At 40.3% G+C, this 14,349-nt stretch overlaps 1 protein-coding gene across 1 annotated transcript in view; it reads left to right on the top strand.

The window, feature by feature from the left end:
- The window catches only part of LOC126646780 (splicing regulatory glutamine/lysine-rich protein 1-like), a gene marked incomplete at its 5' end in the record, with an annotated part of 30,899 nt that extends 16,957 nt beyond the window's left edge, over positions 1 to 13,942 (top strand). The window contains 3 exons of the mRNA XM_050328326.1: positions 8,342 to 8,428; positions 9,138 to 9,273; positions 10,646 to 13,942. Of these exons, the coding sequence (XP_050184283.1) occupies positions 8,342 to 8,428; positions 9,138 to 9,273; positions 10,646 to 10,798 (376 nt within the window). The remainder of the gene's footprint in view (positions 1 to 8,341; positions 8,429 to 9,137; positions 9,274 to 10,645) is intronic.
- Positions 13,943 to 14,349: the final 407 nt, after the last annotated feature.

Raw genomic sequence — 14,349 nt, 5'->3', positions numbered from 1 at the left:
TTTTGCTGAGGATGAATTAGGAGGAAAAGACCCAAACTTCTCTTTCTAAGCAATTATAAATCCAAAATTAAGAGGTTTCGATTGAAGGAAAACAAATTATGGAAAAGGGAAAATAGTAGCCCTTTATTAAAAAGTATATGTGTATTAACAAAAACACGAGAAAAAAAACAAGTAAAACAACCAAACAACACTCTTATACCCACAAATAACCCCTTCAGAAACAAAACCGATAAACCAGCAAAAGGTGAAGTAAACAGTTTTATTTTTGGTGCCTTTTGGTGCAATTCCAACCACAGTCAATAGGAGGCGCTGTTGGGTCACTGGAGATGCAGAACTTGTAGTGTCCTATAGTAGCTACCAGGTGGCGCTGTTGGATCACTGGAGGTGCAGAACTTGTAATGTCCAGTAAAAAACAACAACAAAACAACAACAAAACACCCCTCGGTTCCCCTTCCCACACTGGGACAGGAGAGAGGGAGTGGGGGGGGGGAAGGGAAAGGAAGGGAAAAAGAACAGCAGTCAAACAGAAAGTTCTCCCAATGGAACAAAACTCACGATCTTCAGCTGGTTAGAGTTGGCTTTAAGCAGGACCTGCAGCCAGCAACAATTGAGCAGAGAGTAGCAGCAAACTCCCTTCCGACAGGAAAAAAAAAACCTGGCAACGTCTGCAGCTCACAGTAGGTCCCAAGCCCACTGGCACTCCAACCTCTCCTCCCAACCTGTGTGCCAGCCACACCCCCAGCTCACCAAAATTCCTCCTCCCCCGTTGCCCCAGAGACGAGAGAAAAAAGTAGACTTTAGATCCTTCATCTGCCTGTTTCCTAGGAGACTGATCTCTCGGCCATTAGTGGACCGACCTATTCTTTTGTTCACCTGATAGCTACCTGATGGCCTTGATACCGAATTTGCCCCAAAGAAACACAGAGAGACTGCTTTAGAGACAAAGTTTCATGCTCAAAGCAGGAGGTATTTTATTAGCAACGCGTTGGGGAGCCCTCCAGGTCGCCCTGGGCAAAGCGCTCCGTCGTTAACAATTAGTGCTACCCTTTTATACAATTTCTGAGTAGGGATTACATCATTATACATGTATATTCATTACATTGCAACATCTACTTGTAATATTCATATATAGGCGGAGTCTGGGCGGAGTCTTCAATTTGGGGAGGTTTGGAGGTGGGAGATCCGGAGCCTTCATCGGGGAAGGTGGTTGTCTGGTTGGTCTTCCTCGGTGTAAACTTTTGAACTTTTCTCAAATCTTTCCTAATTTGGGTAGTTTCCTTGTGATGTTGGCAGGGTCTTGGTAACCTTGGCTCATCTTAAATCTGCTGATGCTACTATCTCGTTATTTTATGGTTTTAGTATCTTTTTCTGTCAACATGTTCTGTTCCCTCAGACAATTTATTATCTCCGTGGTTTCCTAATGCTAAGCTTTCCTGTAGTGTTTTACATTTTTGTGTTTTAACTTCTTGTTTCTCGAAGACTGCTTCCTTTTTGAGTGGCTTCAGCCTATACACAGGGCACACACAGCAGGGGGAAGGGAAAGAAGAATTCCTTGCTAAAATCAGAACTATGACACTCCTTCATCTGCCCTGTTCCCTAGGAGACTAATCTCTCGGCCATTAACCAAGGGGCTATGTCTCGTGTTGTTAAATGCTTACGTGATAGCCAGGGTGAAGGGAGAAAATTCTTTGCCTGGTTTACAACAGTTATCTAAACCATGACATTGTTTTTGCCTCTGAGGGAGGGTAAACTGGGTGCAAGTCTGGGTGAATTCAATCCAGCAAAAGGAGACTGTCAGATTAATTATAAGCTCCATAAGTAGACTAACTCAGGCAAATTCTAAAAGCATAGCAACTAACTTAAGTTCAGAAACTTTGGTGGAAAAAGTCCTTTACAAATACCTCAGCAATTATGGAGTTCAATAATATCATGTGTCAAATTCAGATAGAAAATTTTATCTGTTACCTTGAGAGAACAAAATGCTGGATGAATTGGGAAAAGTTCTATGCATTATAAATGCTTCCCTGGACAAAAGCAAAATTTTTATAACCCTTGTAATTCAAGAGTTCATGGTTCATATAATGCAGAAAAGGCTGTAATGGTTTCTGAACATTCTGTTTGGGTTATATGAAATGTCCATGTTCTGGAGGTTTATAGGCAAAATATTGTGGCTTCTTTAAGCATATACATCTTCCTGTTATAATGCCTTGTTAACATTATTTCATGGGTTGAATATTTTCACAGAGTTAGAGGTAGTTCTGTCAGCTTTCAAAACAACAATTTTTGCATGTATGCCTGAGGAGTCTTGAATTAGATAAGTAATTGTACTGAATTGACATTGGCTGAATGCCCTCTCCTCAGCTGGACAGGGGAGATAAAATAAGATGGAAAACAACTCGTAGGTTGAGATAAGGCACTTTACTAAAGCAAAAGCGATAGTTTGGCATGCACAAGCAAAGAGAAAAAAAAAGGTTTATTCTCTACTTCCCATCAGCAAGCTATGTCCAGCCACTTTCCATTAAGCAGGGCTTCAGTATGTGTAGTGGTTGCTCTGGATTGTAAACACTATAAATAATGAATGCCCCCCTTTCCTCCCCCTTTTCATAGCTTTTATATCTGAGTTGATGTAATTGGTATGGAATATCCCTTTGATCAATTTGGGTCAGCTGGCCCAGTTGTGTCCCCTCTGTCATGGTTTAGGAATGGTATTCCCCAATTTAGTGTTCCCACTGAAACATTCCAAACCACATGCCACTCACTCACTCCCCCCTCCCCCTTCCCCATTCAGCAGGTTGGAAGAGAATTGGAGGCACAAAAGGTAAAGATCACAGGTTGAGATAAGAACAATTTACTGGAAACAGCAATGAGGTAAGAAAACAAACAGTAACAGCAACAATACTAATAACAATGTGCAAGAAAGAGGCAAATGATTCACATGCAATTGCTCACCACACGAAACCTGGTAATACATGAACCGCCACCGCGCTACCCCAACAACAAGAGGTGGTATAGAATAACTGCCCCTCCTGGCTACTGCAAAACTTACCCCTGTCCTGGTCAGAACCAGGACATTATCCACCCATTATTCTATACCATCTACATCATGCCCAGATCCTACACCTTCCAATTATATATATATAATGGCCAGTCTTCGCGAGCGAAGATCCGGGGAAGGTCTTTACACCTTCCAGCCTGCGCATTGGATTTTTTAGGTGAGACACAGTGTGCGCGGAACTGAGCCCACCCTTTAATCCTAAGGTTCATCTGCCGGGGCCAAGCAAGCTTGGACGGTGGCAGCGAGGTCCTTAGGAAGTAGATGGATTGCCTATTTAAGGGTTAACGAGCTCCACCTGCCCGGGAGTGGCCCTGACCGGGAATCGAACCCGGGTCTCGGCGGTGACAGCGCCGCGCCTTTACCACTAGACCACCAGGGGCTCCTACATATATATATAATATATATATATATACACATATATACAAACACAGGTATCATTTCCATAGTTAATGGTTGTCCCTCCAAGATGTCTGTTGAGGTCATTTACTCCATTACTGTGGGTTCTATCTGTCCTAGATGTCTTCCAGGGCAGGAGGGCTACTGTACTGTCAGCTGGTTGCAAGCTGCATCAGGACCTCACGACTGGTGTATCTAGAGCAGTCCATATTCATTGTTCATGGTAGTTATGGCATACAGTGACAGTGTCATTCAGCAACCAATATTATACAATTCAACATCACTGTTCTCACCCAAAAATCAAATCCCCTTGAGGTACACATCGTGTTTAACCGTCCCTCTGCATTACTCACCAAGTACACCCAGGTCCTTGAGCAAAAACAATCCCACAGATGGGATTACCTTTGCTTGAGGCAGGATGAATCCAAACTCTTTCCCAACACATTCCTCATATGCACCATAGGGACTTTATCCCCTTCTATGGTATGTGGAGGTTTTGATTGGGCAGGGCAGCTCAATTGGTATAACCTCTAGTGTTAACTAACCAGGTGGTCTCTGCTAAATGTAAATCCCAATGTTTAAAGGTTCCACCACCCATTGCTTTTAATGTGGTTTTTAACAGTCCATTGTACCATTCAATTTTCACAGACGCTGGTGCATGACAGGGAATATGATACACCCGCTCAATACCGTGCTCTCTGACCCAGGTGTCTATGCCGCTATTTTTGAAATGAGTTCTGTTGTCCAACTCAATTCTTTCTGGGGTGCCAAGTCACCACAGGACTTGCTTTTAAAGGCCACAGATGGTGTTCTGGGCAGTGACATGAGGCTCAGGGTATGTCTCCAGCCATCCAGTGGTTGTTCCCACCATTGTCAGCACATAGTGTTTGCCTTGGTGGGTCTGCAGGAGTGTGATGTAATTGATCTGCCAGACCTCTCCACATTTATATTTCGACCATCACCCACCATACCACAGAGGCTTTACCTGCTTGGCCTGCTTGATCGCAGCACATTTCACAGTTCTGGATAACCTGGGAGATAGTGTCCATGTTTAAGTCCACCCCTCAATCATGAGCCCATCTGTATGTTGCATCTCTTCCCTGATAACCTAAGGCATCATGGGCCCATTGAGCCAGAAATAATTCACCCTTATGTTGCCAGTCCAGAACCATCTGAGACACTTTAACCTTGGCAGCCCGATGCACCTTTCCATTGTTGTGATGTTCTTCAGTAGCCTGACTCTTGGGTACGTATGCATCTACATGACATAATTTTACAGCCAACTTCTACCTGGGCAGCAATGCCTTGCCACAATTCAGCAGCCCAGATGGGTTTCTCTCTGCACTGCCAATTGGTCTTTTTCCATTGTTCTAGCCAACCCCACAGAGCATTTGCTACCATCCACGAGTCAGTGTAGACATAGAAAGCTGGCCATTTCATTCAGCAATATCAAAAGCCATCTGGATGGCTTTCAGCTCTGCAACCTGACTTGATCCATCTTGTTCTTCAATAGCTTCTGTGCATAGGACTCCATTCAACACCTTTCATTTTTGATGTATCCCTATGATATGTCAGGAACCATCAGTGGAGAAAATGAACTGATTTGGTCTTGTACTTCCTCTTTTGGACAGGGGTAACTTCTTCTGGTTTGGGTTGCCCTTCTAGCTTAACTACAATCCGAGTGGCCATGGTGTCTGTTATTTTGTTTCCTTTCCATTCCTACCAAAGGTGCTGTACCATACCGAGCAGTGTTTGTTAGGCAGTGGCCAGGGCCCAGCATGTTGCAGTAAGCTGCCCCTCTTTGTTGAGAAGTTCAGTAAATTTCATGCATCTGTTTGAAACAGCTGTTTTGTAAAATACTTAGAGCTCTTCAGTGCGTTATAGAGCTATACGAAGGTTTGCTGAGCATGGGCTGCTAGAAAAACAACAGATATTAGCTTTTTCATTTTGATTTTGACAACAGCTTGAGATTCATTTTGCACTGCTTGCTACTAAACCAATACAAATTGTCGTGGTTTTGCCCTGGCTCAATTTACTTTTATACCTCCCATACAATTACTATCAGTTGAGAGAAGGTTTATGCAGACAAAAAGAGACTGAATTGAAAAAAAAAAAAGTATGAGTATTTATTATTATTATTAAACTAAAACTAAAGAATTATATCTACAATAATTTTACTTAAGTAAAAGGTATTATGTATTTACAAAAGATACTTCTCCCCCCACTTCCCTTTATATCAGTCCAAGGAGGAGAAGCAGTCTTTTTTTGTTCTTGGAATTTCAGCTCTCTCTCTCTCCAGTAACTCTGTAGCACTTTTGTCGCAGTTGGAACTTCTTTATCTTTCTCTGTGTCAGCCTTCAGGGCTGGGCTTACCCCCCTCCTGGGTTAAAACCGAAGGCTGGGGGTTACTCAGGTCCTGAAGGGTTTCCTTCCATAGGCTTGCAAGGGGACACTTGCTTACTATGGATCTTCTTCCACAGGGTTACAGGGGATAATAGTTTAAGAGTTCACCCCTGTTTCCCTATGGAGGTCCCTCCCCATGGGAGAACAATCCTTGATTGACTTCTCGGCATGGGTCTAGTCTGGATCCCTTACTCAGATCCCAATATCCCACCTGAGCCGTTTTCTGCTCCAGCGTAGGTTCTCTCATTCCCCTCAGGGTCATAAATCTTCAACATCCCTACCCGAGCCGTTTTTCTGCTCCAGCGTAGGTTCTCTCAGGATCACAAATCTCCAGCACCAGCAGCATGGATCCCACACATGGATCCCAACATCCCTACCCGAACTGTTTCTCTGTTCCAGCGTAGGTCATCATCCCCCTCAGGGTCATAAATCTTCAACAGGATTTTGCCTCATCTGAGCCGCTTTTACTCCAGCATAAGGCTTTCTCTCTGTTAAAGTCACAAATCTCTGGTGCATTCACAAGCTCCTCTGTGAGCCGCATGGGGGGTCTCTTCACCCCAACAAATTTTTACAGGTGGCAGGGATTTTATTTTTCAGTCTTTACCCTGCTGAAGGGAGGGAGAGCAAAAGGGAGAAAAAAGCAGCTCTCCCCCCTTTGAACTTTTCTTCTCTCTCCTGCAACTGCAGCTTTGACCTTGAAAATTCTGTTATCTCATGGCTGGAATTCTTCTGCAGCGGTTTCTCGTCTAAACAGTTCATCTTTTAAACTTTTTTCCTTCACTCTCTCACAAGAGAGAAGAGAGGTTTCAGTGCTGCACCTGCCCCCCCCCCCCGGCCCAAGCCGGGGGAGGAGGGGGCCTTGGCCCTCCTCGGGCCCGTTACCCTTCTACATGGCTGCTGTTCCTAATTTTTCAACTGCGCCATCAACTTTCTCTTCCGTTTTCTTAAAGATGTAATTAGCAAAGGCGTCACTGAACTTTTTGATTGGTTTTTTGTCCGGAAATCACCTGGACAAAACCATCCTCAGCCCCAGGGATGGGCTGGTGGGCAAAACCACGACACAAATGTTAGCTTATGTATTCAAGGAATTAATTTTCAGTCATGTTGAACTGAAATTCCAGTGATCTTAAGCTTGCAATGTTAATTTTTGAAGTTTGTATTGCTCAAGTTTATGCCTTTGTCTTAATATGGCTTTTCATTCAATTGGATTATTTTCCTGACTGAAGAAACTCTTAATACAGGATTAGTGAATTCAGTGTGTTTCCATTGTTATCACATATAAGTACAAGCATATGAGGATATCTCAGTTTAATGAGATTGAAGTGTTTTGCTAAGGAGGATAAGTTATGAGGAAGACCAAGTTCCTCCCTTTAAGCAATTGTAAATCCGAAATTAAGAGACTCCAATTAAGGAAGTGTGGAGAAAGAAAAGATAACAGCCCTTTATTAAAGGATATATGTGTATAGGCAGAACAACAAAAGAACACAAAAACAACTAAATAATAAACCTGTACCCAAAAGTCCCCTTCAAAAGGAAACAGTTCAGTACTTTCTGCCTTTTGGCGCAATTCTAACCACGATTGGGAGGGGGCGCTGTTGGATCTCTGGAGGTGCAGAGCCTGCAGTTGCTAGGTGCCGATCAGCAGGGGGCGCTGTTGGGTCTGGCAGTGGTTACGTGGGGGCCCCAGTGCACAGAAGAAGCCAAAAACGGAGATCTCCCTCCCCACTGAGAAGGGGAAGGGGGAAAGGGGAAAATGAGGTTCTTCCCGTGAACTCATGCTGTTGGCAGCTGACTACAGCCGGGACTCTCCCAAAGGTTCCTTTGCAGAAGGGTCAACTAAGGGATGAAATCTGAAATATGAGCAAGTCCGGGCTGGGGGCAGAACAGGGCATAGGATAAGGGAGGTAAACCGGGACCAGAAGCAGCCAGTTGACCTGGCCGAAAACAAGCGAACCCAGAGCCTTTCCACACACACACCCCCTCCCTGAGTCAGGGCAAAAGTGCTGTGCCACCTGTTTCCGAGGAGAGATAAAAAAACAACTCCCCACCCCTCCCCACAGTCTTCTGAGGGCCATCAGCTTGGAATGTGGGTCTGCTGGCTTGTTCTTTTGTGTGGGTTAATCACCCAAGGCAAACTACCCTCCCCCATTCAACATCTTTCTTTCACAATGATGCAGGGAAAAGAAAAATTCCCTGCTTGGTTTTTAGAACAAGTAAACCTATGACAGGATAAGCATAAAACTAAAATCTGAAAGGAAGGGCACAACTTTTTTTTCCTACTTCCCACTTCCATTCTTCCACATCAAACTGAAACATATGAATTTTTTTTTGCTTTGTACAGTTCATATATTATTGGTCATATATTATGTTAAATTCAGGGATATTTACTTAGTTGTGTCAGATAATTTTAAGAGCCTTCTGGTTTTATGCAGTTCCTGAGTTTATTATTTTTCTTCTTTGATGATCTTGAATTTCTTGGTCCTCCAGAGAAAGGCGTAAAAGGAAGAGTAGAAGTCTCTCCAAGTCTCCTAAAACAACAAAAAAAAAGTCTTCACAAACTCCTTCTCCAAGAAGGTCAGTTTGGTCAGTTTGACATAAACATTAATGGGCAGTAAAGGAGGAAAAAGTTATAGTATTTCTGTTAAATTGAAATATGATATAGAGATCAGTGTTATGTAAGGAGCTAACTCAATTTCTGTTTCTTCTTGGGTTTTTTTAGTATTTTTTTTGTTATGGAAGAATCTCTAGTAATAATTTTCTAAGGAAAAGATCTCTTTCAACAAGCAGAACACTCAAAGGTGGATGCAGATACATTGAAAACAGTTTAGGAAGTATTTTCATTGATTTACTGCCTTTTCATTAGTCATCTCAGATAATTTCAATTGGTCAGTATGATTCAGTTCTAATTTAAAACAGACCAAAAAGCCCTTTATGGATTTGATCTTTGGTATGCTTTCAACTGGAGAGTTTTAAATCTGCCAGCAATGCAAATTTGCTTCAAATCAATAAAAACCCTTGATTGGATACAGATTAATTTGGTTTTCTCTTTTCAAATGCCATGTACACTGAACACATGCATTCTTTAGCTACCTTCCCTTGTCTTTATGAAGAGGTTTTTGTTATGTTTGAAAGTGACTAAACCTTTCTGAAAGAAAGCAAACCAGGATACCAACTTCTGTATTTTTTGTGCAATTTACTGTACAGTACAGTCAGAGTATGCATTGGTAGTCAATTTGTTGCTGTTGGATCAAATTCTGATTTGAGTAAAAATTTTCTTAAACAGAAACAAGAAAGAAAAAAAAAGAGAAAAAGATAAAAATAATGAAAGAAGAGATAGGGAATACTCCACCTCAAAGAAAAAAATTAGTAAAGAAAAAGAGGGAAAGGAGAAATCTGACAAAAGCACCACTACTTTGAAGGTAAGCTGTGTGACCAAGTGATAAGCAGAGTGCTGCAAATGGAACAATTATTGGAATTTTCTCCCTTCTTTATCTCTCTTTGCCTCACCCTGTTTTGCTTATCAAAGTATTGCCATTTGGTAGAGCCTGTGTGAATAGGTTACTGAAACACTTTGTTTTGGTTTCTCTTTTCTGTTCTGTGCCATATGTTAGGAGTTGACTGGCTACCTATCTGTATGAGCAGGCATAAAAGAGATTGTACAACTAAGCATCAAGGTTCAGGGTTAGCTTGCCTGTGTTGCGGTTTAACCCTGGCCAACAACTAAGCACCACACAGCTGTTTGCTTGCTCTCTCCTCCCTGATGGGATGAGGGAGAAAATCAGAAGACTAAAAGGAAGAAAACTTGTGGGTTGAGATAAAGGCAGTTTATTAGGTAAGGCAAATTCCACACATGCAAGCAAAGCAAACCAAGGAATTCATTCACCACGTTCCATCATCAGGTAGGTGGTCAGCCATCCCCAGGACAGCAGGGCTCCATCATGCATAGTGGTTACTTGGGAAGACACACCACTACTAGGAATGTCCCCCTTTCCTTCTTCTTCCCTCAGCTTTTAATTACTATGAATAAAATTAACTCTATCCCAGCCAAAACCAGCACAGGTTGTCAATCTGAAAAGATTTTTAATAAAATTTCACTCTAAAGTTCAGCCTCTCCCTGGTTGCTTTGGTCCTGGACTCCATATCTGACAGCAGGAATAAGGTTGAAGATTTGTAGAAAGAGTATGCGATTTTTCCCTTGCAAAATAGAAAAAGGTGTAATTAAGAAAACAAACATTTTCAAATGTTCAATCTTAGAATTTGAAAGGCAGCATGCTTCTAAAGAGTAGTTTGTGGTACTCAGAATTATTCAACTGTTATAAAACAGCTGATTTAGGTGACTTTGTCCACGTGCTTAAGTAACTCAACAACTCTCTTAGAATTTATCAGTTACCTGACAAAAAAATAAAAAAGAAAAATTGTAATTCTGTTTTGTTTTAAAAATATGTTGAAGTCCTAATTTCTGGAGCTGTTTTTCATATGTGCCATGATGCTGCTTGTTCTGAATTATCTGAATATTGATCATAAAGACAGATGACTTTATGGCAATGATTTCTTGGATGACAGGTTATTATGAGTGCCTAACTTCAGCCAATTAAAAAGAAAAACTTTTTTAAATTAAAGATTATTTGACTTTAATTTTTTTTTAAAAAAGCTGACACCTCTATTCTGAACATTGCTGAAACAAGGTGTGTAAAGATCGAGACAATCAAAATACCAGTAGTTGGTTGGAAGTCATATCCTGTAATGCTAAGAGAGTGATTTTGTTTTTTTAAATAACTTTATCTTTCGTAGGACAAAGATCATACTGAAGAGGATCTGAATTCAGAAAGTGACGAGGAAGTAGGCAATAGAGATCCAGAAAGGACTGATGAAATCAAACTACAACAGAATGGGAACTGTCAACCAAATGATGAAAACCTCTCAATTAAAATGGAAGAGTTTTAAAGCAAAGAATGGACCTCTGACTCAACTAAGGGATGAAATCTGAAGCTTTTTATTTTCCAGAACAAGGAAGAAAATGTTAAAGTAATCAACCTGAACATGGTGATAGTACTAGTAGCTCTCCCAATTGTAGTGATAGCTTTGTCGACTTCTTGCTGTAAAGCAAGAGAGCATGAACCAGTAGTTATACCATGAAAAGGTAGATGCCATCAGAACTATTCATGTCTGAAGATCCATGAAGTCTCCAAGATGGCTGTACTTATTTGTAAAATGATTTATGTTAAGTTTTACCATAAGTTGTTACAAATAAGTAGAAACTGAAAAATGTAAACCTGTACTATCCCCCCAAAAAAGCTGAATATATGCATTGAAGATTGTTTAAAATACTGCTTGTTGATGAATTTTGTATTGGTTTACTTTTATGGTTAAAAAATCCACAAAACCTTCAATGTGTACTGTTTGATATACTTGGAAATGGTGCGTAAATATACACACTTTCTTTAGTTGTTGTCCCGGGTTACACAAAAATTATGGTATCCACCTTTTTCCACCTCTTCTCTTTTTCCCAAATGTGCCTACTAATTTGGACTATGATGGGAACTTGAGATAAGGGTGGTACTATTATCCTAGGAGAAGAATGTATCCACAAGTGTGAAAGACTGGAATGCTGATGACTCAGACAATCCAGGTGCAAGGTGATGATGCGCAAAGTAACCACCCAGGTGCTGAGGGGGTGCACACCTGCCACCTCAGGCTACAAGTTGGGTGTTGTTTCTTTGTCCTTACACAAATGACTCAGCTGTGATAACTCCCCTCCAGGGAAGCATCAAGACAATTCACACATAGCCTGAAGATATTAATTTCTGCTGATAGACCATAATGGATCCACCTGTGCTGACATAACAGGCAGTTGTAATGTCTTAAAAGGTGTCAAAGACTCATGAAATTCAGTATTACATCATCCAGTGTAGAATTCCCTGTCCCAGGGGCATTCCCACTTAGCCTAAGCCAAATAAAAGACCACACTCCGACTTCATTCAACATGGTGTTTTCTTCCCTCACTGCCTGGAACTTTCCTTACCACCTGGGGCTTCCACCACCACCTCAACAGATCTGGACTGTGACCCTCACTTTGACCAATGAACTTTGAAATTGCAACAACCAAGTCTCATCACTGGGTCCCATGGGTGTCTTGCGGGTTCTTCCAGTCTCCTGGGGGGTCCACAGCCCTGCTTTGACTGCCTGTACCAGCACCACAGCCTCACTCCAGCGCTGACTCTCCAATGGTTCCTGCCAGGTTTTCTGGGTGTGGGGGAGGTGAACCACGTGGAAGGGTGACCATCTTGTCTCTGTCCTGTGGCCATGTGTGGATTTTTTCCAGGTGGAGGAGGCTGTCCACCATCTTGATTTGGTCTGGTGGGTAGGGCTTGGGAAGTTCGTCCTCATCGGTTGGTTTAACCCAGTTATCAGTATTGTTATTAGCATTCTTCTTGGTAAAGAGTTATTTTTTTCACTTACATCTGCATGTACTTGGTGTCTCTCTCTCTGTATTGGAGAAACCAGGGGTATTGAATCCAAGGGAGATGTCTGCCTGAGGTCTCCGCCCCTCCAAATTGTCTCAAACCAAGACAGTTGTAAAGAAAAATTATTTTTAAACATAAACACTTTTCTGGTTCTTACATAAAATGCCCACTGACTGGTTTGTTTTTCATTTGCTTACTACTTGAGATTCTTGGGGTTTATTTTAAAAAAAATCTTACTGTTATCCTTAAAATGAATGTTTCTTTTAAAGTACTTGAACAATGCATGATACTTTTGTGTTCCAAAAAGGAACATTGCCATGTTATAGATATTAGGTTAGCTTATTGGGTTATTTTGGGTTTGTTTTGCTTTTTTGTTTATTTTTGTCCATCCAGAAGTGACCACATCTGTATGATGTTAGAACTTACAGTTTTGTTTTGAGCTGTAATGCAGTGTGTCTGTTCAGCTGAAAATACTACAGGTGCCATTATGAAAATAATTTTTTTCTTATTTGTTAAAAAAATATGAGAGCGGGAGCAGAAGCTTTAGTGCCTTCTTGAAATAATGTGTTACTTTCTAGAAGTGTTTGTGCTATTACTCATTTTCATCTAAATCTTACATTATCTCTCTTGGTATTTGCCATCACAATACTGTAGACAAGAACAAAAGTTATTTATCAGAACTTGTTAAAATACTAAAACTCAATTTTTACTTTTTTTATTTTTAGAAGAGATTTATAGGTGAAAGCAAAGATGCATTTGGGGGACCACTACTGTACAAAAGCAGTAGCTGAATGCAAAGTATTTTCTGATCACCTGCATCGAAAAGACAGCCCTTTAGACATTTAATTTACACTTGAATGGCCTTAATTGTTACCTCTCCATCATCATCTCTGATACCTATTTGGTAATATAAAAGGAATCATATGCAAAACTGAGGGGATAAATAATTGAGAGAAAAGTTCTAATTTACAAAGGAGTTATATGGTAGAGATTCTGTTTTCATTCTTTAAAGACAAAGCATGTAAGAAGAGAACAACAAAGTAGATATTTTTGTCAAGCTAAAACATGGCTTGTGTAACTAATCAGTTTCATCAGTGTGAGGCTTCTTGAGTCATACCTTTAAAATTTATACGTAAAATCAAGTAGATTATTTTTAAAACAATACAATCAAATTATGTCTTTCAGTTAAAAGTAATTAATATCACATTAGCTATTTGCTTTCAATTTGGTTTTATTTTCCTTTGCATAGGTAATTCTTACTACAAAAAAAAGGCATATTACAGGGAATGAAAAATAACCCAACTTGACTGTAAGATGCTTAATGACTTTTTTATAGGATTTTATCTTCATGAGACTGTGTACATTTAAGACTTTAGAAAATGCTTTACCATGTAAAGTATAGACACTCATTTTTGAGATGTTTAAACTACTTGCTATTGACTAGTAAGCAACTTATTCTGATAAAAGAATGACAAATCTGTATGCTTAGAGAAAGACTGTGAAGGATTGTGTCTTACAACAACAGCTGTTTTATTTATGATGTGTGAGTAGCATAGAGCAAAGAAATTCTTTGTATACTTGTTATCCTCGGTACCATTTCACTAATAAAATTAAATAAAATTTAGAGTGAAGATTTTGCTCTTACATACTTTCAGTTGATCTGGTCTTATTCAGGCAGCTTCTTTGATTTGAAATGGGGATACAAATGTAAATATACATGTATTATTTATAATATCTTTGAAAAGCTAAGTTTCTCATTTGGGAGAAATTAGAATTCTTTCAACATATCACATTTTAGGTGAGATTAGTTTGATTTCCTGAGTTTTGTTATTCTGAAATTGAATAGCTCTATTATATAGCAGTTACAGAATATGTAAAGGATTGTGTACAGTTAGCTAAGAAACATGCCTTAGAAAATTAATAGTTAAGGATGGAAGCCATAATAGTTAATGTATCACATGTGTAAGTCAATATGCAGCACATTGTTATATTGTATGTGAATTAATGGTTCCCTTACAAAAAGTTTTGGGT

This window comes from Myiozetetes cayanensis, unplaced genomic scaffold, assembly GCF_022539395.1.
Source record: "Myiozetetes cayanensis isolate MyiCay16 unplaced genomic scaffold, myiCay2020 scf396, whole genome shotgun sequence".
Classification (NCBI taxonomy): Eukaryota; Metazoa; Chordata; class Aves; order Passeriformes; family Tyrannidae; genus Myiozetetes; species Myiozetetes cayanensis.
The sequence above is the reverse complement of the archived record's forward strand: the minus strand, read 5'-3'. Positions and strand labels throughout refer to the sequence as shown.